General features: G+C 40.9%; 1 protein-coding gene across 4 annotated transcripts in view; it reads left to right on the top strand.

The window, feature by feature from the left end:
* DYNC1I1 (dynein cytoplasmic 1 intermediate chain 1) overlaps positions 1-25,666 on the top strand; it is a 221,015-nt gene that overhangs the window by 12,126 nt on the left and 183,223 nt on the right. Inside the window, exons 3-5 of one of the 4 annotated variants that reach the window (XM_054991385.1) lie at positions 2,059-2,149; positions 15,718-15,777; positions 17,698-17,813. In XM_054991385.1, the coding sequence (XP_054847360.1) occupies positions 2,059-2,149; positions 15,718-15,777; positions 17,698-17,813 (267 nt within the window). Of the gene's footprint in view, positions 1-2,007; positions 2,150-15,717; positions 15,778-17,697; positions 17,814-25,666 lie in introns of all 4 variants that reach the window. The other 3 variants (XM_054991383.1, XM_054991386.1, XM_054991384.1) reach the window with 3 other exon arrangements.

Below are 25,666 nucleotides of genomic sequence, written 5' to 3'. Positions count from 1 at the left end.
AGAGAGGCCTGTCGTGTTGTTTCTGTCAGTTTCTTTTGTCGGCCATTTTGAGAGTTTCATCTCTGTTTTCTGATGTTGTCAGTATTTGTGAAGGTGGGAACAATGCTGTAGTCTTTTTACAACCTTCGAATCCAGTTTCCTCCTTTCTGTATTTTGTATGCCCAGTTTCCAAAGCATTTTTGAGGTGTTGTGATGATGTTTGCTGAGGTGTTAGGGTGGGGAGAGACAGAGCTCTAGTCACAGGCAACCATTCTCCTCAGCTCCGAAGCCACACCCCTTACTTAACATGTCATAAATAGAACAACCGCTCTTAGTGATCCTTCAGATGCTGAGATGAGTGAGCCATGAGATGCTGCACATGTCCTGGTTGGTGGAGATGCAAAATCCTCGTTTGAATAATATGAAGATGTGGGGATAACAGGAAGTCTGAATTTTGGAATTCCTTGCTCATTAGTTCCATGGCATGTATCCCTGCAGCAGTAGGTTAAAGGATGGAGCTTGACAATATAGATTGCAAGCTATATATTGCTTGTTTTGGCTTAGTGAACTATAGGTTTAGAAGAAATTGGATTACATATATATCATTGGTGAAGAAGAACCCCAATAAATGCTGAAATCAGGTTTAAGAATAATGGTTTTAATAATGTATTGTCGAAGGCTTTCACGGCCGGAGAACGATGGTTGTTGTGGGTTTTCCGGGCTGTATTGCCGTGGTCTTGGCATTGTAGTTCCTGACGTTTCGCCTGACGTTTCGCCAGCAGCTGTGGCTGGCATCTTCAGAGGTGTAGCACCAAAAGACAGAGATCTCTCAGTGTCACTGACCACTGACCACAACAACCACAGGTTTTAATAATCTTAAATAGACAGAGGGTGCTTAGTCATAGACTGCTAGTAATCCTCCTGAAATATCCTTGGCTCTGTGTTCTAGAAATAAGGTTGCCAGGTTGGAAAATTCCTAGAGATTTGGGTGGAGGGTGGGATTTGGGGAGAGGAGTGCCCTCAACAGGGTATAATTCTGTAGAATCCACCCTCTAATAAAGCAGTTTTCTCCAGGAGAACTGATCTGCATAGTCTGGAATCTGTTGTAGTTCCAGGAGATCTCCAAGCCCAACCTGGGCCGTTTTTCACACGTCTTTAAAATAGCAGGATACTCAGATACTCACAGAAGGCTGCTAGCTTCCTCATGCGATTTTTGACGCCATCCATTTACAAATTGGAGGCAGGCAGCCACGCCACGAAAGCATCATCATCACAGATGGTGTCAAAAATCACGCAAGGAAACTGGCAGTTTCCGAGTATTGTGCTATTTTAAAGACGTGTGAAAACAGCTCAGGAGTTTGGCAGCCTTATTTAGGAAAAAGTTGGTTACACAGGCAGGGGATCCATTGTGGTGGAAGAAAAGTAGCCAAGATATTTGGATCAGACTGAAAAACTAGATATCTGAATTTACATCAATTGATGCAAGGAATCATAAATAGTGTTTATGTAATTACATCAGCAGGTCACGAAGCAAAAGGCCAGTGCTGTGAACATATGCCCAGTAAAATATCCCTGTATAAATAATTATACAAGTATGCCTTTCCCTTCTTTTAAAATATTTGGTCCAGTTTACTTAACCACAGCTGTGGATCCCATAAATAAAACAATTTCAATAGATATCCAATATTTTTGCAGTTTTTAAAAAACATTCTCAGAGGTATATCTTTTAAGAATATATTCTGTACCTGTACAGTTTGAGATAGTTGTAAGAAAGAAAAAACAAAATAATTCTTGACTTCCAAGCTTTTGTAATATCAGCTCAAGTACTAATATTGTCAGTTCACTTTCAGACCAGTCTAAACATTCATTTCAACCTTAATTAAAAAATATTTAGAATTCACTTGACTTTCTTTTCTTTTCTTTTTTCTTTCCTCCTTTTGCTTTCACCATTTCAAACTCTCCCAAATGTTCAACCATTTTATCATTTGGATCCTGGCTTATGATTTGTCTGACGCTGCTCTTCATCAGTGCAGTCGTTGCATGTTTTAACATGGGATACCTGTTATTTTCATTATTTAGTCCCAACCCCTATGTCTCCCTCTCCGAAATCAGTGAGCACTCCCAGTGAAGCTGGAAGCCAAGACTCCGGAGACTTGGGACCAGTAGGAAGGTAAGATGCACAGCTTATTTAATGTGCTTTCCCTGTCTTTGGAATAGATGCCTTTCATGTGAATGCCTTTCCACTCTTTCCCATCCCATTGTTAAACTGGTTAGAGTGTATACAGCTTCTTTAGAAAGCAGATATACTATAGCGCCCCCTTCCCAATGTGAGTAGTTCTATGGACCTCAAGGGTGGTTTCATTGAAATCCTATGCAGAGTTTCTTTAATCTAAGTCCAAAGTAGGTTTACAGTGAAATCCTAAACAGAGTTATTCCAGTTTAAGCCCATTGAAGTCAATGGTCTTGAAGTCAATGGGCTTAGACTAGAGTAATTCTGCTTAGGATTTCACTGTTAGAGTGGAGTAACTTTGCATAGGATTGCACTGTTTGATTACTGTTCCTTGTTGACAATCTCCCGTGACTCATGGCAAGCCATTTGTACAAGTGAAGATTTCAAACATAGTTTATGAATTGCAGGAGGGAGTCTACTGTTTAAAAATAACACACAGATCAGCACAGTTCCATGCGGTTTGTGCAATCCCTTGGGGGCTAACCTAAAATAGTTTTGGACACTGGTCCCCAAACTGAGCTATAAGATGCTCAGTCTGTTGTTTGGGATATGAGATAGACTCTGACAGAGAAGAGGAGGTCTGAAATGAATTAATATGCTGAATGGTATTTTCTGCAGTGGTTCCCAAAATATGAATCTTCTTTGAATTGGCAAAAACTGCTCTCTCAGTTATCCTGGAGACTAGCAACCAGAAAGGGCCCAACTTTTCCTCAATTGCTCACCTGCATATGGTGGAGAAGGGAGAGTCCACTTCTATCCACCTGGCGTGAGAGTCCCTTCTACCAACCTGGCATGCTTGTTTCACTTTCAAGGTCACTAGGGAAGGCAGTTTTCTGCTGTTTTCATTTTTATTTTATTCAGTTTTCAGTTTCCTTTTTAAAAAACTTGATTTGTTTTTGTTAACATAGCTATTGAACCTATCTGTTTTACCCAAAGTATCCTCTTTGTGAAATATCAAACAGAGAGGAGGATAAATTCCCATTTATGGGTTATTAAAATTTTTGCTTGTAGAGTACACACTGGAAAGTATTTAGCAAACTCAGAAGCCAGGTATTGGAAACAAATAATGTACAAATACTAAAAAAAGGTAAATCTTCATGTATTTACATGGGTAAAGAAAGAAAAGTGTAAGGGTTGCTGTGGAATTGGTGGGTAATGGGAGCTAAATCTAGCTCCTCCCATGCCTTAATGTGTCTGTAGTCAAGAAGACATTTGTTTTGTACACATGTGTTTGAATGACTGAGGACCATTTTCCAGTTTGGGCCAAATTCATTTTGGGGAAACTGCCTGACCCCTCTGTCTGCTGGGTTAGGTCTTAAATCTAATATAAGGGGATACACTCAATCTGGGCAATGGCACTCACAAATGGGAACCAAGGGATCATTGTCAAACTGATGAGACTTCTAGCACACATTTGGAAAAAGTACTGAGACCCTGCCCTGCCCCTGCCCTGCCCTATACACTTTTTATTTTGAAAGTGTATATGCTGCCTTTCCAGAGATCTGCTCAAGGCAGCTCTCAAAGTAAAACTACAATAAAATCATAAACCAATGACATAAACATTATAGTACACATATTACATCAATTCTGCAGCAACTCCACTGGCTCCCTGTGGAATTCCGGATTTGGTTCAAGGTGCTGATTTTGTCCTATAAAGCCCTAAACATACTGGGACCAGCATACCTAAGGGACCGCCTCTCCTCGTATGTGCCCCGGAGAATGCTCCAGTCAGCTGGAAAACATCTACTGGTGGTCCCTGGCCTCAGGGAGGCTCAGCTGGCCTCAACCAGGGCCAGGGCCTTTTTGATCCTGGCCCCAACCTGGTGGAACTCTCTGTATGAGAACACCTGGGCCTGTCAGGATCATCTATCATTTTGGCGGGCCTGTAAGACGGAGATGTTCCACCAGGCGTATGGTTGAGGTCAGCATGAGATCCTCACTGAGCCTCCCACAAGCCTCCCACTAAGTGTAGGGTAATACAGTGTTCACCGGCTGGCTGCCCAACATTTGGGTACAGCACAGGGCTATGTAGTGCCCATTCGTTTGCTAACCTACATATGGGTTGCTGTACATTATCTGTCCACTTCCCTCCCCCTGTATGCTGATGGGCAGGAATCTGGAATTGACCCCATCTTGGGACAGTTATTATCTGTTTATCGATTTTATGATGAACTGTTGTTTTATGAATTGTTTTAATATTTGTATTATATTTTTATAACTGCTGTACCTCGCTCTGGGCCTGCTTGCAGGAAGGGTGAGTTAGAAATGTAATAAATAATAATAATAATAGTAGTACTAGTAGTACTACTAGTAGTAAAACAAGCCAAGGGCATAAAAACAACATCAAACTAAATTCAGCAGCCTACAATTATATTCATAAATTAGCCCTTAGGCTAGAAGCAGACTGTAAAAACCATGAAAAGGAATGGGACCTCTCAGTTAAAAGCCTTGGTAAAAACAAATGTTTTGGCCTGGCAACCTAAGAAAAATACAGGTAGGTGGCAAGTGTGGACCTCAAAAGAAGAGGCATTCTAAAGGCGAGGTGCCACAACTAAAATACTGCACTGGGCTTAGGCTGTAGTAACTCTGCTTAGATTGCACTGAAGGAGACCTCACCACTCACCTCATCACTACAGGCAGGGGCACAGAGGGAAAGAATTTTGGGAGGAGAATCTTATATACCCGACACTGCTCCTGTTACATGGGCTGGGAAGTTCAGTGGCTCCTAATACACCTGATGGTAGCAACAGTAGGTACATGTTCTTCAGTGATTTTGACTTGGAGTCCTCAGGGAAGAAGCTTGAGGACCCACAGCCAGTAGCTTAGGGAGAGGCTTGCACTGCAGAGGCACTTGCTGCCAATATACCTGGTGTAGCGTGTTGGGCTGCCATGCACCACTTTGCTGGTTTAAATCTCACTACTGAAATGAGCTCAGCAGTTGGTCTTGGGTAAGCCACTGTTCTCCAGCTGCATTGTGGGGGTAATAACATGGACTTTGTTCACTGCTCTGGGTGGGCACTAATCTCTCCAGAAGAGTGATATACAAAAGGACTGTTGTTATTGTTGTTATTATCAGAGAAGCTACTGTGTATTAACCTGCGAGGGAAACCTCACCCTTGAGATAGCCACTAGGCCTCCACCGGGTAGCACTTGAACCTCTAGCTTTCCAGGCCCCTCTCCCACTCTGCAGGAATGGTGGCGGCAGGAGGACCAAGTGGTGAGGTAACAGAGGAGGCAAAGTGCCAGGCTAGCTTCTGGCCACCCCCACTGTAGATCCAGAGCTGGATGCTGAGGGTAATACTTCCTTGAATGACCCTGGCCAGTACAGCCTCAGGTGGTCCAGCAAGTGCTGGAAGATCATCTGGGGGCCAGTTATCTCCCAGCCTACTTATACTGGGCCATAGGAAGCCAGCCTTGCTGTATCAACTGGTCCACAAGGTGCAAGCCTTGTGTTTCCAGCTCCAGCCCCCAGGTCTGGTGTCACATTGACCAAACCTAACAGGGCTTGACAGCAGAGGACAGGACACAAAGAGTGTAATCCTAAGAAGAGTTACTTCAGTCTAATGCCACCGAAATCAATGGGCTTAAAATGGTGTAACTCTTCTTAGGATTGCACTGTAAGTAATCTAAGGAAGGGAATATTTTTGTACCAGCTGATACAAATACTGTCTTTACGAATCCAAGGAAGAGGAGGTTTATAATTACAGTAGATCGGCATCACTTACATTTGCCTTTCAGAAGTAGCAGGGCTTATTTTTCCCAGGCAATCCAAAGATAGTAATATGCATCATATTTGGGGAGGGGGCATAAAACGTCTTGAGAATGGCCTTTAGCTATAGGAGGAGTCAGAACGACAGCATGTATCTTAGTTTTATCAAAATGTAATGTCAGCTGGCTGACATGGAAATAAACCGATGAGCAATTTTTATTATATTTTTCATTCTTGATCAAAATTCTCATTCTGGATGAAATTACAACTTCATTCTACACAGGTTTATACGTGATCCATTGCATCCACGTATGTCTCGCTACATAGGACAAGGACTAAGTAGATGCATGTAGGATTACACTGAAACATTAGCTATATACACACAGTCTTGAGGATCAGTGAAGCATTAGTCATATACACACAGTCTTGAGGATCAGTGTTGAGGTTGCCAACTCTGAGTTGTGAAATTCTTGGATATTTGGGGGGTGGAACCTGGGGAAGGTGGGGTTGGGAAGGTGACAGACCTCAGTGAAGTATAATGCCATAGAGTCCACCCTCCCAAGCAGGCATTTTCTTCAGGGGAACTGATCTCTGTCATCCGGAGAACAGTTGTAATTCCAGGAGATCCCCAGGCCCTGTCTGGAAGCTGGCAACTTTAGTTAGTGTTGTTGAATGGCTTGACTTAGTTCTGAATAAATATATCTAGGACTGTGTTGGAAGGTTATATAAGTATGACCTAGAAAGGGGAGATTGATTTTGGATGCCTGCCACCTACCAAGTCAGTATTAATGTCTTTCCCCCCCCCATCTGATGCTTTGGCATCATTAAACATTTTCACATTCTCATTCCTCAAGGATGCATAGAGTTCAGACCTCAAGATTGTTGATTATTTTTCTCATTAACAAAAGTCTCAGGCTACAGTTTGGAGAGGCTGCTCTTCCCAAAGGGGTGTCTTAGCAACCGTAGCACTATCTACTATTAAGATGTAATATGCTGTCAAAGAACTAGTGAGGTTAATGGTTTTGCTGCATTAATGACTTTCCTCATGGAAGCTATAATTAGTCTGCTTCTCTTTTAGATGTGGCTCCATCTGCAGACCCCAAGGAAATTGGTGGTAGAACATATACATGCAGGCAAGCCCACTGTGTACTTTGGGCTGCCAACCTCCAGGGGGTGGCTGGAGATCGCCCAGAATTACTACTGATCCCCAGGCCCTAGAGATTAGTTCTGCTAGAGAAAATGGCTGCTTTAGAGGGTGGACTCTATGGCATTAAACTCTGATGAGATCCTTTTCCTCCACAAACCTTTTCCTTTCCAGACTCCCCACCCAAAATCTCCAGGAATATCCCAGCCTGGAGCTGGCTATCCTTGTGTACCTGTGAAGAAATACATGTGAAGGGATATATGGGAATATAAAAGCTGCATGGATTTGACGCAAACGCCATAGAGCTGTATCTGAAAAAGGGAGCTTTGATTCTTGAAAGCTTATACCCTTGAAAAATCTTACTGGTCCATAAGGTGCCACTGGACTCAAATCCTACTATTATAGAACAAGAGAGAATCTATTATTTATTTTATCTAGAACGTGTCTGTGCTGCCTGTTCATAGTCCTGCTCAATGTGGTTTACAATTGAAAACTGCAGTAAAAAACGCAACAAAAGTACAAGCCATTAAAATAAGCCGTTAGACATAAGAAACGTAAAAAACCCATAACATAAAAACAGACGATTAAATAGCAGATAATGGCCATTTTCACACTGCTTACTGTTCTCACATGAAATCGCGCCAGGAAGACGCTGTTGTTCCGGGAGCTTGGCACAATGTTCCATGGGCGGTAAGCAGTGTGAAAACGGTCGGTATTAAAGCTTGAGTGAAAAGATGTTTTTGGCTTGGTGCCTAAAAGACAATAAAGAAGGTGCCAGGCAAACCTCAAGGGAAAGGGTGTTCCAAAGGTGAGGTGCCACCACAGAAAACACCTTGTCTCTAGTCACCAGTCCCTGAAGGAAGGGCACAAAAAGCAGGGCCTGAGAGGCAGATCTTAACTAGTAGTCCTTTGGGCATCCCCCTGCTTTTGCTGATGGTAGACATTTCTTGCAAAACCCACTCTTGCATGTCCATCATTTTACCCATGTATATTGCCTTTTATCCCTCTCTCCCTGATATGCTATATTATTCGTGCAGGGAGTTTTCTGTTTTAATGAAGGGAGAGCATTCATGATTCCCACCTGCCCTAAGTCCAGAATAATGCCACCTCAGCCTACCACTTTATTTAGCACTTCGTGTAGTTTTCCTTCCTTGAATTTGAAAAGTCTGACACATTTGAACTCTGATAAGCTTTTCAAGAGGAATGTGCATTAAATGACTTCATTCTGAAATGGTCACAAAACTGAAATATTTTCCACTCATTGCCTTATGTTTTGCCCATCAGAATGCAGTTGCAGAGGGACCAGTCTAATATTTGCAACTCTGTTGGTTCATGATCTCTGGAAAGCATTCTAATAGTTGAATCTGCTACAGTGACAGGAGCCAGTAGACATGAGAGATATCCTGCTGTTAGATTGACGCAAGCTTGCTAGTTCTCTTAGATCTCAGTAGCAAATTAGATTATCATTGGATAATAACACATATACATATATTTTAAGACTATAAATAGAAAGGACATCCAATTATTTAGCTAATCATGCTACTGGCTTTTTACTTTTTGCATATACACAAGAAACTTAATTCTTGATGCTACATCAGAAGTTCCACAGAACAAGTTAATTTTGTTCTGACCTGACCTGTTGTCTCTTGTTTCTCAATAAGGTCACTATTTATGCTGCTCTCATTCCTGAACTGAAATCAGTCACAGGGCTGCTCTAGAAAATTGTGAAGCTTGGGCCTAGTCCAGGCATTAGGTTGTAATAGAGAAATTAGAAATGAACTTACAAAGCTGCTTTTAACCATGTTGGACCATTGGCTCATTTAATCCAGTATTGTCTATTTTGGCTGGTGGCAGCAGCTCTCAGACAGACAAGTTTTAAAGATAGAGCCTGAGACTCTGCAGGCAGGGGAGATGATCTCCCACTGAACTGTCACCATTAGAGGTGGGTGCAAACTGAAATATGAACCAAAATTCATCATGAACCAGGTCGGTTCATGGTTCATGAACCAGAGGTTCATCAGAGCCCATTTAGGCCGGTTTGTTTGTTTTGTTTTTTGGTTCATCACTGCGCACAGCCTGGCACCAATCAATCAGTTTCCTAGGCAATGGGGGATAAGTGGGCTTTCTGCAGCCCTGGAAGTGATCTTCTGCTACCCTGAAAGTGACGTTTTCATGAACCAAATGAACTAGTTTGAGAACTGGGGCAAGTCCGTGTAAGTTTGTGGTTCGTGAAATGCAATGAACCATGAACCGCACATTTCGGTATTTTTCCGGTTCGTGCCCAAATCTAGCCACCATCCTTCCCCCATAACAGGGTCAGTGGTTCTTCTTTTCAGTTATGTGGAAAGTGGAATGAATGGGTAGTTCACAGATGTGACAGGAAATGATATTTGCAGGCCTTACTTCCTGTATTACCACGTGAGATTTGTGGACAGACACTTGTTCATGTACTAATATATTTTTTTGAAATACACCTATGTAACTCAGAAGTTCATATAGCAGTTTGCGAAGAAAAATAGACACATAAATTTAATTTAAATAGTATAAAACAATCATTTTAAGTCTACATAAGAGCAACAGTCGATTTTAATATAAAATAAAAATAAAAAATATAAAGCAAATATCCAACTAGTTCCCAAGTGATATGCAGATTTTTAAAAAGCCTTCCCAAAAGAAAACGTGAGACCAGTTGATTCAATTTACTATAGTTGTTAATGTACTTCTGTGAAGCATGTTTAAAAGTGCAATAATATATGAGGGTATTCAACTGATTGGAAATGACTCTATTTCTGTTGTGGAAAACCTGGACTCTCATTTGACAAAACTCACGTAGTTGAGACTGGGTTTATTCAAGAAGCTGTGTCAATGTTCTTCCATCTGCTGAAAATTGATGAGATAATAATCAATTCAATTCAAATACCTTTAATGGCATACAAGATAATAATAAAAGGTGCATTTGTATACGTACAGAGTGCCTTTTCCAAACCCCGACTCATCACACAGCCTGCTTCTGCACACCCAAAAATAGAGGAAAGTTTGCTGGTCCAAAGAAGTGGACTTCTAGGCAAGTCCTTCTAAATTTTAACATTAGGCACTAGCCCAAGTTGCTTCAGGATTATAAAAACGCCCTTAGCCCATTCTCCCAATAAGTCTGTGAAAAGGAACATTATTTCCAAAGTACTCCTAGGGAATTGAAGCCAGGAAATCATAGACCATCAAGTGTGTCTGGGTCTCATTGACTGCATGTATTATTCGCTGTGTCTGCTCTGATGTCTGCATGCAGACTCTTTTCTGAATGCTATCTTTGCAGTTCATTCCTCTCCAGATATAAGAATTTTTAATGAGCAAGGGCCAACCTAATGCTTGAACCCCTGTGATGTCTCCAAAGGTGACCTTTTCATCCAGTCGCCTCTGTTGTTTTTGTCTGCTGTGAATTCAGTTCCCCAGTTCTTTCTTTAATCACACCGTAATGGAATTCTCCCTAACGGAATATTGCCTGCCACTTGGGAAACTTGTCAGGTTTTGCAAGAGGGTGGAGCAAAGGGATAACGATTGCCTTGAGCGAGCTACGTGTATTCTTTCCCTTCTAAGTATCCCGGGTGTGCAGGTATAAGTGGCCTCCAGACACTCATAACATTAGAAACTGGCAGAGAGTCAGCAAATCGCACTCTTTGTTAATGACCTTGGCAGCATTACAGAGGTCATTTTCACTTTGTTTCAGTTTTATATGCAACTTCTGTAACATATTAGGCATAGCTAGTGTTTCGCCCCTTTCTCCTCAGCATTGAGCATTCAGATCTTTATTTTTTTTTTTCATTTCAGTATTCCGATTATGAGCCAGCAGGGAAAGTTGTGTGTAGGGGGAAGATTATACTAATTACACTAATCTCTAATACTTATTTATTTTCCTTTTATGCATGTTGTGAAACCATCTTAGAAATGTGCAAAAATTTTGTTGGATGCATTTTGCATTTGGAAGGCATCTCTTTCAATACCGAATCTTCACATACTTCTATTCTAGTCAAAACAGATTTCTCTCACTTCCTCTTTAAGAACGGCAATCCTTGAATTGTTTTTGAAAATGCCCTGCTGCAATTCCTTTTCAAGGTCCCCCCTCTCTTTTAATGGATGATATTGATTATTTCATCTTGTTGTGTCAGCGTGTGGAATAGGCCCTTGCTTCCTCTTTCCCTTTCATAAATGTGAGTTGCAGGAGGTGAACCTATCCATGTGATAAATAATAGCTCTCCTAATTTGATTCACTTCTCTCTCTGATTTCTAACAAATCAAGAGCGCAGTCTACTTGGAACATCTCCATGGGTGGTGCTCTATGTTCCTAAGTGCTTGAAGACAGTACATTTTATTTTCTATGTGGATGCATTACATCTATTTATTTAGCTTATTTATAACCTGCCTTTCTCACTGAGATTTGGCCCTTGGGCTAAGGAGCACCATGTTACGGTGATTCGAGTCATATCTAGGTGATCAGTTTCAGAAAGTAGTACTGGAGGACTCCTGCTCTACTCCAGGGCCATTGACCTATGGAATCCCACAGGGGTTGATTTTATCCTCTATATTATTTAATATTTACTGGGAGAGGTCATCAAGAGGTTTGTGCTGCAGTGTCACCAATATACGGATGTTACCAAGCTCTACCTTTCTTTTTCATCTAATTTGAAGTATGCTGTTGATGTTCTGAACTGGTGCTTGGAGTCAATAGTGGGCTGAATGAGGGTGAACAAGCTGAAACTGAATCCTGATAAGGTTCTCTGGGTTAGTAGAAAGGCTGACAAGCAATGTGTGAGATCTCTCCTGTCATGGATGGGGTTACCCTCCCCTGAAAAGCTTATGCATACTGCTTGACACAGTGGTCACCTTAGAAAGCCAGGTGACTATGGTAGTTTTGGAGTGTGTTTGGACAGCTTGGGCTGGTGCATCAGCTGCATCCAGTTCTGGTTCACTCAGATGGTGATCCATTCCTTAGTAACATTTTGACTGGACTGCTGCAATGCACTGCTAGACTGCTGGCTGGGGCCAACGATCAGAAACATGTAATCCCAATATTACAACAACTACACTGGCTACCGATCTGCTCCTAAGCCTAATTCAAGGTGTTGGTTCTATTCTTTAAAGCCATACATGGCAATCTGAAGGACTGCCTTCTTCTATACATTCTTGCCCAGGAGTTAAGATCACAGGGAGAAGCCCTCCTGACTGCCCCATCAACCAAAGAAGCTTGGTTGGTGGGTACGTGGGAAAAGGCCTTTTCTGTGGCAATCCCACACTTGTGGAACAATCTCTCCAGGGAGGTGAGCCTAGCCCCCTCACTCTCTAGTTTCAGCAGGTAGGTGAAGATGGTTTTATTTAGTACAGCTTTTAAAATGTGGGCAAGATTTTAACTCTGATTTAGCTGTTTTACCTCTGTTCTTAACAGTGCTTTAATTGTGTTATTAATTGTTTTTTATATATATTTGTGTTTATATTGTAAGCTTTCTTGAGCACTTTTGGAGGAAAGGTGGCTAATAAATACTGCAAGTAAATAAATAAATAAATTCAAGGTGGATTACAGAATAAAGAAGTACAGAATCGGATGGATTGGTGGATTACATAATAAAGAAGAAGAGAAAAAAACTGTAATTGTACAACATAAGACATGACATTTGAATTCATAAAAAATAATAAGTTACATCTTTAATATGCTACTGGACTATCTTTCTTAGGCACTCAGTGGTTCTGTAGCATAATGAATAGAAACTCAGTGTCAGGTTTGCCTTGCAAATTGGTCCTAAAGTATTTAGACATTTCAATTTGCAAATTACAGTAGAAAAAAGCCAGGATGATAAAATCCTCACCCAAACCTGGAAGACTTAAATTACCCATCCAGTAATTGATCAATATAATAGAAAAAGTTATTCAAGTCTAATGAATACACTATGAGGGAAAATAGCCAAATGGCTTAGAAAAAAGTCAGAATAAAGTTTAAAATGGAATAGAACTACTTAATTTCCTTGATCACAGGAGAATATTGCACAGTAATTTACTTAATAAGGATCTGTAGAATGCATTTGGTTGGCTGTATATCCTGAAGTCACAGGGAGAAATGCTGCTGAAGCCCCCTCTGCATTTCCTGCAGAAAGCAGTGAACATGTTATCATGATCTCATAACCATATGCCTTTATTGCTTTAAGATGATTCATTTTCTCTGCAGTGATCATAGTTTAATGGAACATTAATCATTTCCTTACCTTAGATGGTTAAATCTAACCAAAGTTACCCTTTTTGTTAGTCTTATAGGCGCTACTGGACTCTTGCTCTTTTCTATTTCCCTTTTTGCACATTGTATAGTGAAAAATGCCAATGTTATAGAGAAATGACTAGGTGTTTTGTTTCAGTTTTCTCTGATGCTGTGTTGGTGCAACAGAGGTTAAATCTCCTACCGCACAATTCTGTGTTGGCACAATCAGTCTTTGATACACTTAATGCTTTATGAAGCAATTATGGTTCTTGCAGCTACGCTGGAGAATATGCCACTGTTTCCATAGCAAAGACATGGAGTTTTTGAGGGTGGAACTACATGAGGTGAAACAGTTCAGACTAGTTTCTGTATTCATGGGCTACTGCCCAATGAGGCAAATCATTCCAGGGCCATTTCAGGTCAGAAAAATGGCATAGGGAAGAAGCAGATCCCATTCCCCACCCCCCAACCCCAACCCTGGGCCATGGTCCTGATCCCAACCAGGGTCAAGCGTGCTTGGGAACTGACCTTCTGGCAGTGTGATACGTGGCTGATGGCATGAGAGTCAGATCATCTTGGATAGTTCAGTTCTAAGTATTCTGGGGCACATGCTGAGACCCCAACTACCCAGATCTCAGCTACTGCATGATTCCATTGTGTCCTTTAGGGATGTTTGCTGCTTTTCCTTACATGTATTTACTGTAGAAAGTAACACTGAGGTAGCTGTGGCCAATTATGGGTCAAGGGTAATGCCCAGTACCCCCACTGCAAACAGACCTTTCTGTGCAAATGTGGCATAGTAAAGTAGGTTCTAGGAATGCTTCAATGTATTCCATTTTGCATTTTGAAAAAGCTTCAACATTTGTGCCCTCTTGTCAGAGCAGAGCCAGCACATGATCACCTGTCCAGGCTGAAATTTGGGGATCGGATGTCAGCCCTAGATTTGAATTATAAGACAATTATCTAACTTGCTTAACCAAACAGCTAGCCTGCAAATGGCATGCTTGCTTTTACTATATAAATTATATCTCTTGCTAATAAGCAGAAGAAATCACTTGTAGTTTGAAAAAACTTGTTAAACACATTGGCAATGATCCGGAAAGCCCACTTATTAACCATTATTACTTAAAAGACCTGTTTGCTTGCCCCTGTTTTGGGAGTTGAGAGAGTCCAGTGTTGCTGCTGTTTCCAGAGCGTCCTTCCATCATGGGCCTACAACATGTTCATTGCTCTTAATTCACAGCAGTCAGTCCTGTTCCTTTGTTTATCTATGTGTGTCTGCAAAGGAAGAATACACCCTGAGAAGTGTAAGCAGAGGTTTTACCTTCCTTGTTGCAGCTTTATTTGTTTGTGTGTGTACGTATGTATTTTACAACAAGTTGGGGAGGGACCATGACTCAGTGGAAGAGCATAACAACAATAACAACAGCATCCGATTTACATACCACACTTCAGAATGACTTAACACCCACTCAGAGCAGTTTACAAAGTATGTCATTATTATCCCCACAACAAAATACCTTGTGAGGTGGGTGGGGCTGAGAGAGCTCTGAGAGAGCTGTGACTGGCCCAAGGTCACCCAGCTGGCTTCAAGTGGAGGAGTGAGGAATCAAACCCGGCTCTCCAGGTTAGAGTCCTGTGCTCTTAACCAGTACACCAAACTTGCTCTCATGTATCTGCTTGGCATGCAGAAAATGCCAGGCCCAGTCTCTAGGTAGCAGGTGATGTGAAAAACCTCTACCAGAATCTCTGGAGAGCCACTGCCAAATTGAGTAGACAATACTGACCTCAACAGACCAATGGCCTGATTCACTATACAGCAGTTTCATGTGATCAAATCTGCAGGCAGCAACTCATTTCTTCTTGCAAGCTGTATTACTCTCTGAAGAGCCCAGGTGTGTGGATCTTCCAGTTTATGCTCAGAAACCCCTTATGTATGAATGCATTGACTTCAAAGTCAGATGCATTTTTTTGCACATGAACCCCGCCCCCCGCACATACACACACCAATTGTGAATAGAGCCAAGAACTTTGGATTGGATCCAAATTATTGACAGTAAACATCCACTTTAAAATCTGAACTATATTTATCAATTAAGAACCTGAGACTTCTTGTTTTAGGTTTGTCATTTTTAAGTAAGCGAAGCTGAACATATATTAGAAGCCTCTTCTTTCCTCTTTGGCCGTGTAACTCTCTAGTTTGACATAGGTTTAATTGCCTGTTCTTGTTTGACAATGAACACTGTGTGATATTGCCTGTGGTTACCTGTTGAATTTTAGAGCTGTGCCCTCATTCTTCTGTGCTTGTACCTACATATAGCATGCAAGTTATGAAGTGATTTCTTTCCCCTAGCCCCAATCGCTTCAGTTAATTGTGTGCTTTTTTCCCCCTTGTGCTGTGCGGCTGGTAACCACACTAGGACCCTGCAGTGGGACACAGACCCTTCAGTGCTGCAGCTCCAGTCTGACTCTGAACTTGGGTATTTGTCCACTTTTTTTTAATCTTATTACTTGATTTGCAAGATTTATGTTGAAATTGCTTCTTGAATGGGCTTTTTCCTGCCTCATTCTCTGTATTTTTAAAAAAATACAGCTTCACCAAATCTTCAGCTTCATGATCTGGTATGCATGAAATTTATGAAATTTGAAAGAGGTCATTTTTTTCTGGGAAGTAAGACCTTCTGAAAAGGATCACATCTGATTATTGAATCTCCATTTAAATGGGTGGGAGTAGTACAGTTGACTTTCTTAGGGAGAACACCTGGGATGTTTCCAAAAGAAAAAATACACCTTCTGTTTTAGATGAAATATTGTTAGAGTTGCATGTATGGGGAAAACAAGACATGCATCCATAATAGGATGTATGTCCAGAATATAATAAAAATGCAAAGATATTCCTCACTTTGCTCTGTGTTCATTGCAGGAAATATTCTATTTTGTTTCTTCCTGACCCAAATATTTTAATTTATTTATTCATGCCCCACTTTTCTCCTTGCAGGGACTCAAAGCAGCTTATCATCATTGTCCCCAATTCTACCTTATCTATGCAGCAGCAATCCTGTGGGGTACATTAGGCTGAGCGATTGTGTCACTCAGTGAACTTCCATGCTAGAATAGGGAGGTGAACCTGGTTGCCCCAGGCCCTAGTCCATTACTCAAACTATTATGGTATGCCAACCTCAAGCCTTTAAATAATTTGAAAATGTAACTTGAAATTAATTAGACCATGGATAAATAGTTTTAAAGGACTCAAACAGCAAGTATAAGGCTGGGAAACTGACTGAGTTGCAAAAAAGATATTCCACTTTAAACTGAGTTCAGTTTAGTTATTTTGCTGCACAGTTGTACATATATACATTTTTATTTATTTATTTTTCAGATTTTTTAAACCACTTCTCCCTCAAAATGAGGTCCAAAGCAGTTTACAACATTAAAAACACAATAAATATTATAAAAACTTTTTAAAAAATCACCACTATTGAGGGCAAGGGCAGGATAAATATAATTTTATTTATAAGGTTTCTGAAGAAGTGAGCTGTGGTACACAAAAGATCATACCCTACCACAAATTTTGTTAGTCTTATAGGTGCTACTGGATTCTTGCTCTTTTCTTCTTGTATTTGTAAGGGTAAAACCCGTAGGGGAAAACAGAGATCTCTTCCATCTCCTGTACAGAATTATAGCCCTCATACTAAGTTTGCCCTAAAGCATCAAACATCTTATCTCATTCATGAACAAAAAGACAGTCTAGTGGTAAAAGTTCTGGTGATGTTAATGAATTGGGCATTGCCCATAACAAATGAGGTTTCTGACTAGAATGTGTTTTAGAGTGTGCGTTTCTTTCACTCATTGACATAGTTTAACAGCTATTACTAAAAACCTCTGACCCCCACCCCACCCCGGAAGCTCCGAGTTCTTATTTATAAATGAAGCTCAAGCCACCAGGCAATCTTCTGTTTAATATCAGTGGCAAACAGTTCTGAAACAAATTCTGCTCTGCTGTGCCACATCTCACCCCTCATGCAAGAAGATAAGTGTTCTGGAGCAGAAAATGGCATCTTGCTGGACAGACTGAGGTGTAGAAGCACACTTCAGTCCCCAACTCAGGGCTTTTTATCAGCTGGAACACAGTGGAACGGAGTTCTGGAACCTCTTGAAAATGGTCACATGGCTGGTGGCCCCGCCCCCTGATCTCCAGACAGAGGGGAGTTTCGATTGCCCTTTGCGCCGCTGGAGTGGCGCAGAGGGCAATCTAAATTCCCCTCTGTCTGGAGATCAGGGGGTGGGGCCATCGGCCATGTGACCATTTTCTCCGAGGGCAATCCACTGAGTTCCACTGCCTCTTTTCGCAGAAAAAAAGCCCTGCCCCAACTATTGCTTTGTTTGTTTGTTTGTTCTAGCCGCCGTCTGCACAAGCTAGGCGTGTCAAAGATTACCCAGGTTGACTTCTTACCTCGGGAAGTGGTGTCGTATTCGAAGGAGACTCAGACACCTCTTTCGACTCATCGGTCTGAAGGTAAACGTTCCTTATAGATTCTTTTAGTCATTTTGAAAAAAGGGAAAAGGAATGGCTTTGATCAGTGTTAATGTTACGTAAGCCTAGGATTGCCAGCTTTAAAATGTGTGTGGTTGGGAAATTCCTGGAGATTTGGGGGTGGATGGTGGGGAATGGGGATGAGGAGGGTGGGGTTTAATGATGGGAGGAACCCCAACAGGGTATCATTCCATAGAGTCTAACCTCCAAAGCAGCCATTTTCTTCAGTGGAACTAATCTCTGTAGTCTGGAGATCACTTGTAATTCTGGAAGATCTCTAGTATTGGGTTTAGTTCCTTAGGTGATGGGCCTCGTGGTGCAAGCACAGTATCCAATGTCTCCTTTTGTCTGTCTGCGTTCTCCTTACCTCTGTTCCACTACTTACCTTTCCACCCTGTTCCTAGACTGTCATAGTGTTTCCAAACCAGGGTAAACTAGCCCTTGACTGGGGAACATTTTTATCAAATTGCTTATAATTAATCCTACAATTAATGTTGAGCTTCTTTTTATTGCTGATGAATAGTATTTGTGTCATGTTTAAATTGCAATGTGTTTATTGTTTATTTTCTGTTTTCTAAATTGAATTTGTAGACTGTTTTGAAGGCCAATACATTGGAGAGGTGATATAGATTAAAATTGTTTATAATGAAACATAAATCAGAATCTACATATGATGAAACGTTGTCATGAAAGTATTTCATATGGATTTAATAAAAATCTTCAAAAAGTGCTCTATATAAAATTGCACATATATAGAGCACAAAAAGTGCTCTATATAAAATTGCACATATATAGAAATGATCTTGAAAATTCTTTGCATAATTACCTTGGTTTCTTAGAAAATCTATATATTCTGAGAACAGGAAATGTTTCTAAAGTACATTGGATGTGCGAGGATGTGTCACACAATCCTTTGAAATGATAGTCTAGTCATAATGATCTCACATCCTAGCTTTTTGCTTATAGGTTTACAGAGGGCAGTTTTATCTTAGAGGGCTTTTATAATAGCTGTGTCACATCACAAATTATCGCACGATGGACCTGTTCACAAAGGTGATCACACAAACTAATTATTTATTTATTTATTGTATTTATTTATTCAATTTATATACCGCCCATCCCCAGGGGCTCTGGGCGGTGAACAGTTAAAATCGATAAAAACAAAAACTAAAATCAATATACAAATAATAAAACACTCATATTCATAGAACTGCTGGTTGCTGCATTCATTTTTGCTGTCAGATGTAAAGTGTAGAAGGTACATAAAAGAGAAGAAGGAACATAAAATGCAAACTTCTTTAGACAGTAAAAGATACATGACAAGACTGTGTACGGGCTCCTTTGGACTGTAATAATAGAAATATAATTGATGTTTCTTGGTGTACATGAAAATTAACCTCCAGATTAACCCAGTTCTGTGACTGTCACATTTTTCTTTATCTATTCTCTCACTTTGAAGGTCTCTATAAGAGTCAAAGCTTTCTTATTAGATCAGCCTTACAGGCAACACTTTGTTTGCAGTTAGTTGGATACAACCAGCATTTTCACATAATCTTGCCCAATTCTGCTCCATAGTACAGCCCCCAGTCAATAAATAAAAAACATCTGCCTATGAATCAGAGTATCTTCAAGGGGAAATCTATAGCTTTGTTAAGACAAGGAGAAACAACTTTACTTACTGTCCTATTTGGGATGTTCTTGTGGATATGCCTTCAATCTGTTCATCAGAGATGTCTAAGAGCTGGAGGATGTGTTAGGCTTGGCACAGGGATGCTGTTAAAAAGTCCTCTAATTCCTGTGGTGAATTATTTTTTCTCAGATATACTATGTAGGAGTTCTTGCTGTTTGGAGTGGCACCATCAAGTTGTGAGGTTCCTCGCACTTCTCAGCAGCTGGCAGGAACACGGGCAGTGGTTAAATTTCTGTGGACTTCCACTGTGCAGGACACACAGTGTTGTCTGCCTTATTTTATTCTCCCCCAAATTCTGTTTGATGGGTTAGGCCGATAGAGAGTGACTGGTCACCCACAAGCTCCGGGGTTGAGATGTGAACCTGTCTCTCCTCGGTCTTGTCCAGTGCCTTTATCAGCATCTGTTTCTGGGCACAATGCAAAGTACTTGTTCTTACTTTTAAGCTCCTAAGTGGCTTGTCACTGGGGTACTCAAAGAACTCTCTCATCCCATATTGCTTTATAAGCCCTCTGTGCTGCTGCTGTCAGAGGTGAGGTGGGTGGCAAGTGGCAACCAGAGACAGGGCTTTTCCATGGTGGCACTTAGCCAGTAGGAATGCCCTTTCTCTCGATGCTTGTTGATGCCAGGCATCAAAAGTATCTCTTTACACCCAGGATATTGACTGTGGGGTTGATTCTTTAAACATTGTTTTTACAGTCTGCTTCTAGTTTGAGAACTCTTTTATGAGACTCGTTTTAAGCTGTGAAACGTTTTACGCTATTTTTTATGTTCTGTCCTTTGTGGTGTTTTATTTTTGTTTTGTTTTGTAAGCTGCCTTGAGGAGTCTCTCTGGAGAGGCAGCATAGAAATTTTATAAATAAATGCTAATTACTACACCACTGTGTCTTTATTACTACTTTACATATTTCAGGATTGGTCATAGTATGGAACACATTCTAGGGACAAACTTGGTGCAGTCAGTGGACAGGGGTTAGAAGAATGTTAACTGCTGATGGCAGGTAATGCTACAGTAATCCCAAAAAAGGAGAAAAAACGGGCTTTAAGGGAACATTTAACTGTTAGTTGAAGGTTGGAAGACCGTTCTAGAAACAAGAAGATGTAAAAGAAATATGGAACCATTGGAGCTGAATAATATACTTTTGTAACTCAGATGATATAAATACTGACTGCTTAACTTTTGTTTATTCTTTGTGGTTTCTAAGTATTCTGAAACACCATTTCTTCTTCAAGGGTTGGAATTAAATTGCAGTGTGGCTATAGCTAACTGCAGTCTTCAGAATTTTTTGAAAAGTTGTTATTTGATGAAGCAAAGCTAAGCCCAAACTGGGAGTGGTAGATGTAAGACTGGTTGGGAATTAAAACTGTGGAGTGCTTTGGAACTAGAATGTATAAATGGTGCAAGTTTAAATTTTAAGATTTTCAAAAAGACTTAGTTTTAGACATTCACAAAGATTGCCCTCTAGTGGTTTAATTAAAAATGAACACCGTGAATAAAACAGAAGAAATTTATTAGATGGTATAATTGAGTTTAAAAACCGTTCTGGTCCAGTTATGCAGAAAGAGGGGGAAGGAGTATGATCTTTCGAAAATGGGGGAGTGGATGGGGAGTGAAAAATATCCCCCCCCAGCTAAGTCACCAGTTTATCTCCTTGAGTGCTTTTCTGTTCTCATCAAACTTCCCCCCTTCTCTATGACATCTATTTTTGGTTTGAGCCTGCAGTCCTACCCACATTTACTTAGGCATCTCATTGAAGACAATGGAGTTTTCTGCAGAATAAACATGCAAAGGGTCACCATTCACAGCTTCATCTCACACACCACATTTTCCCAGAAATAATCCACAAGTTAAGTGCAGTTTTCTCCATTCCTTTATAGTGACAGGATTGAGATAAATTGATGAAATCATTTTTATATTCATGTATTTAAAATATCCTGTCTCTAAAAAGGAAGTTTGAGAACAAACATTTTTTATATTATTCTTGAAAGGGAATTAGACAACCTCATGGATAGACCTGACTATGAGCGGAACTACAAGTGACAAAAGGCACAGGTTGGACACTTGTCAGCTTCCCTCAAGTTTTGATGGGAAATGTAGGCAGCTTGGCGGAATGTTGGACAAGTGACAGTTGAAAAGTCCATTGGACAGCAGTCAGAGAGCCAAGCTGCAAGACCAGGACGCCTACGTTTCCCATCAAAACTTGAGGGAAGCTGACAAGTGTCCAATCTGTGCTTTTTGTCACTTGTAGTTCTGCTCTATAATTAGCCAGGACAGCTAAATGGAATTCCATATCCAGAATTGGTGTCTCCTACATCTAGTTATCCATTTAATGTATAGAACCCTGTCCTCATTTGTATTCTTTCACTATAATATCCCCCATACAGGAGCACTTTTAATATTAAAGATCCACTTCTTTCCCCATTTTCTAAACAACATTATATATCCATTGCAGTCTAGTGATTACTATTGCTTTAGGAAGTATGATTCATGTGACTCCCCCCGCATTAAGTAGCTGTTTATTTATATTGGTGTCATTAACTGTTCTCGATGAACTGGTGCAGCATTAATTAAAGTGATTGTAAAATGGTGGCGGTTGTTGCATTGAAAGCAATAGGCCTTCTTATTTCTTATACCATGTGCATGATTCCTGCAATTAATCAATTTGCTCAGTAAAAGCAATCTAATACAATTCTATAAAAAAATTACATTCTGAATCCTGAATATTGTGTCACTTCTATAAATGTGCAGTAAGTGTCATACTTAGTGGATGTCTAAAGGTTTCATCTGGCAAGCAAGATAAAGTAGTGCTAAACCGAATTATGGAATTTTTTTCCTCTTTGACAACACCCAGAGAATATTCTGTGAATGGCTGGAGTGGAAACTCAATTTAAGCTTACAGCAGGAGGATACAATCTAGTGCAAGGCCCTCCAGGAGCCTCCACCCACTGTCTCCTCGCCAATGAGTCTTCCTCTGCTGTCTACTACAGAATGGCGATCTCTTTCTCCACCAGAGAGCTCTGTCATTATGTCCTAGGGGGGCAAATTTAGCCTTCCCACTGTGCAGCTATCAATCTGGTCTTTAAGTCTAGCATCCCAGTTCAAAGCATTAAACCAAATGAGCTGTTGGGACACCTGGTGACAATTGGTGAAAACGAGAGCTAATGGCCTTGACCTCGGGGTCTCCTAACTAGCTGCAAGTCATCTCCCTGTGCCTTTGCCCTCCTTTTCCTATCCTGACATCTGAAACTGGTATTGAGCTGTGCATTGGGGGGGGGGGACCAGCAACACCTGTATGCAAATAGGACCCCAGCTGGGATTTTCTTTCTTTGCAGGGAAAAATAGCAGCATGTTTAACCCATGAACAGCTTACATATCAAGCTGTTCTCTTGCACAATATGAACAAGAACACACATAGGTATTTTATTTACATGCCATAAAAGTGTACTGATGGAGTAGTTGCAGATACAAATCCTCATTGTCATGAGAGCATAAAAAGAAATGTTGTCTGTGATCCAGAGGGACTATACGGCTTGTTTTCTAGTATGTGTTTTGAATGTCAGCTCCACTGTTTTGGTAAATGTAAGTGGCATCAACATTTTCTGCCCGCATTTAAATAACTTTTTAAAAAGTGACTCTTTAGAGTAGCTACAAGTGAGGAACAAAGAGCTTTTTCACACTATGAAGAGGATACTGATAGAAGTTGTGCATTGATACTTTTGCCCGTTTAAAAAAAGGTTTGCAAAGCTGTAACTAGTTTGATTCAACTTTTATAATGGGAGGAGGCAATGTGTGGCTTTTAAAATGTGGGTGCATTTTAAAAGTAGCTTGTAATACAGCAGGACAGTATTGCTGTTCAAAACTAATGATACCTGCTGGACCCTGATTCAAAGAACTAAGTTCTGTTAATCACAGGGGGCCATTGACTTGTTTTCGTAAATAGCAAACCACCCACCATGCCACATTGAAAACTAAATTTGAAACTGAGGGTGTATGACATTTAGGGAGAGAGGTAAAATAAACTTTTTAAAGAAAAGAAGTCAAGAACTGCATGAGGAATTCATGCAGGCTTCTAGCACATGACCCTAGACAGAGTTAAGGCCAAAATACGTGTGGTGCTCAAGATCTGCAACTGGATTCCATGGTGTGAATTTAACCTGCCAAAAGCAGTTGTGGGAAACCACTTGGGAATAAAAAGTAATTAAGAAACTTCCTTTATCTAGTCAAAGTGACAATACTCAATCAGTGCTCACACTTATAAATACATGTCAATAAACATATACAATTCAAATACAAAAGAGTAGTCCAAGAGGGACAAAACTAGACATGGGCACGAACCAAAAAAAATTAACGAACCTGTGGTTTGTGGTTTGGTGCTGCCAATGAACCCGAACAAATGAACCGTAACAAACATTTCCCGTTACCGAACTGGTTTGTGGTTCATGGTTTGTGGGCGTCGGAACAGCCTCCGTTGCACTTAGAGAGCCCATTTTCACGGGGAGTGTTCAGCATGCTGTCCTCCAACCAGCATCCAAGTTTGGTTATACCCTCTCCAATCCAAGGCCCCCAGGAAACTCCTACTCAATACAATTAGAGCCACCACTTAACGTTGGCCCAGTGTACAAGGGGTTGGCTGTCAGAACTGCCTATCAGAGTTTGCAGGGATGAAATTAAAGTGACCATGGCTACAGAACACCCCCCTTCCCCCTCCCTCCCCCTGGGTGTCTTCTCCCATGTAACCAATTGTAACCACTTTGCAGCTCCATGGTTGGAAGGAAGACCTGCCGATCAAGGTAAGCTGGGCTTTGATTCGGGTTTCCAGGGCGACAGAAGGAGTGCAGACAGAGTTCAGGCATTCCCCCTGTTCCGTTTCCAAAGGAATTGATTGATGGTGCCTGACTGTCTGGCTTCACGAACCGCAGGCGAATGCAATGAACTGGGCTTCCAATGAACACTGGTTCATTGGCCATGGACCCTCACGAACCGCCGGATCGCAAACAGGTGATCAGGCAGTTCATGGGGTTTTTTGATTCGTAATGTGGTTTGTGCCCATGTCTAGACAAAACACTCCCCTTCCGTATTTTCAAAGGAAGCAAGATAACAACTCTGAGTTCAAAATGCAAGGTAAGTGTCAGTGTTTTTATGTCCTTTTTAGATGTTGTAATTTTCTGTCTTTTTTCTTTTTGCAGATATCTTCAGCTTATTTCCAGAACCAGGGATCCACAGAGATGAATGCCCGAACTGAGGCCGGCTAGAACATCAGAAATGAAATCTGATGTTCTAGCCGGCCTCAGTTTGGGCATTCATCTCTGTGGGTCCCTGGTTCTGGAAATAAGCTGAAGATATCTGCAAAAAGAAAAAAGACAGAAAATTACAACATCTAAAAAGGACATAAAAACACTGACACCTTGCATTTTGAACTTTGAGTTGTTACCCTGCTTCCTTTGAAAATACAGAAGGGGAGTGTTTTGTCTCTCTTGGACTATTCTTTTGTATTTGAATTGTGTATGCTTATTGACATGTATTTATGAGTGTAATAACTGTGAGCACTGATTGAGCACTGTCACTTCGAATAGATAAAGGAAGTTTCTTAATTACTTTCTATTCCCGGGTGGTTTTCCACTTTCTGGTTGAGCAATTGTGCTGGAAATTGCCTTTCTGGTTTGTTACTAAAAGCAGTTGTGGGAGCAGCCAGTATGGATGGAAGCTGTGGCATTTGAGAAGAGGGAATTCTCTGCCTTTCCTCAGTCAGAAATGCCTGCTCCAGCTGCCTTATAGCCCAAGCATGAGGGAAAGAGTTAAATCCTCTCTTCTCCAGCACTATAGCCCCAGTGCATTTTGCCCTTTCCCATGGCAGCTGTTTAACATGTATGTCTGGGGAATGTCTCATGAGCCATTTGGCCCTTTGGTATTCCTAAGCCCATTGAAATGGAAACCGGGCTTTAACATTCATTTTAACTAACTGCAGGCCTATATAATGTGTTATCCACACAGCCAAATGCAACTGAGAAACCATGTCTGTAAGTCTAACTGCAATTTGATAAACTTTCTGTTTTTTCCCACCTGTCAACAACAGCAAAAACAGAAAGGTTTTGAAGTGCCATCCTAGCATGGCTGCTGAACTGCCTTCAACTTGATGAGTCGTGTTA

This window comes from Eublepharis macularius, chromosome 11, assembly GCF_028583425.1.
Source record: "Eublepharis macularius isolate TG4126 chromosome 11, MPM_Emac_v1.0, whole genome shotgun sequence".
Classification (NCBI taxonomy): Eukaryota; Metazoa; Chordata; class Lepidosauria; order Squamata; family Eublepharidae; genus Eublepharis; species Eublepharis macularius.
The sequence above is the reverse complement of the archived record's forward strand: the minus strand, read 5'-3'. Positions and strand labels throughout refer to the sequence as shown.